Raw genomic sequence first — 623 nt, forward strand, 5'->3', positions numbered from 1 at the left:
GTCACATCTCTTGCCTTGAGGAAGGGACCCTGCGCAGCCCCGAAACGTCGGCTCTTGTTTGATCTTTTGTGACACTATCGTCCAATAAAAAGGACTTATTCATTTTAAATATTTGGAGTGCTGGTGACCTATTCTTCCAATTAGGTTATGTAGACTGGCAACTTATACATGACCCGGCTATTGCAATGATAATATACAGTGAAAGCCGGCAGTCTACACTTCATCTCTCCTCCCTCAGTAGAAGAATGGGAGTATTTTTACCTTCCACATTAACCAAACAGTCCGGTTTCCATCACCATCTGAATCACCAATCTTCCTCCAGATTTACAGATATACCAAGCAGAGGTCAATGTCCTGCCCATCTACCAGGGGCATTATCAAAGTGCATCTAGTTAGGCCTTTTTCCCTTTATTTGCACCTGGTGGTCCTGCCAGTATCACTTCCCGTCTTAGGGTGACAACACTACTGCACTGCATCTATGGAGGAACACCACTGTCGCCTTTAGTTTGCTGCCCTGATTTGGTTTACAGAATATCTCCCCTTTAATACGACATGGAGAGGAGAGGGTGGGGACCTGTACTATCATGAAGATCGGCAGTAGATCGGGGGGGGGGGGGGGGGGA

At 46.7% G+C, this 623-nt stretch overlaps 1 protein-coding gene across 1 annotated transcript in view; it reads right to left on the reverse strand.

The window, feature by feature from the left end:
- The window catches only part of IL6ST (interleukin 6 signal transducer), a 27,822-nt gene that overhangs the window by 16,129 nt on the left and 11,070 nt on the right, over positions 1–623 (reverse strand). Inside the window, exon 7 of the mRNA XM_018562679.1 lies at positions 262–323. Within this exon, the coding sequence (XP_018418181.1) occupies positions 262–323 (62 nt within the window). The remainder of the gene's footprint in view (positions 1–261; positions 324–623) is intronic.

The sequence above is a fragment of the Nanorana parkeri genome, unplaced genomic scaffold (genome assembly GCF_000935625.1).
Source record: "Nanorana parkeri isolate BGI_ZX_2015 unplaced genomic scaffold, ASM93562v1 scaffold591, whole genome shotgun sequence".
NCBI classification, from domain to species: domain Eukaryota; kingdom Metazoa; phylum Chordata; class Amphibia; order Anura; family Dicroglossidae; genus Nanorana; species Nanorana parkeri.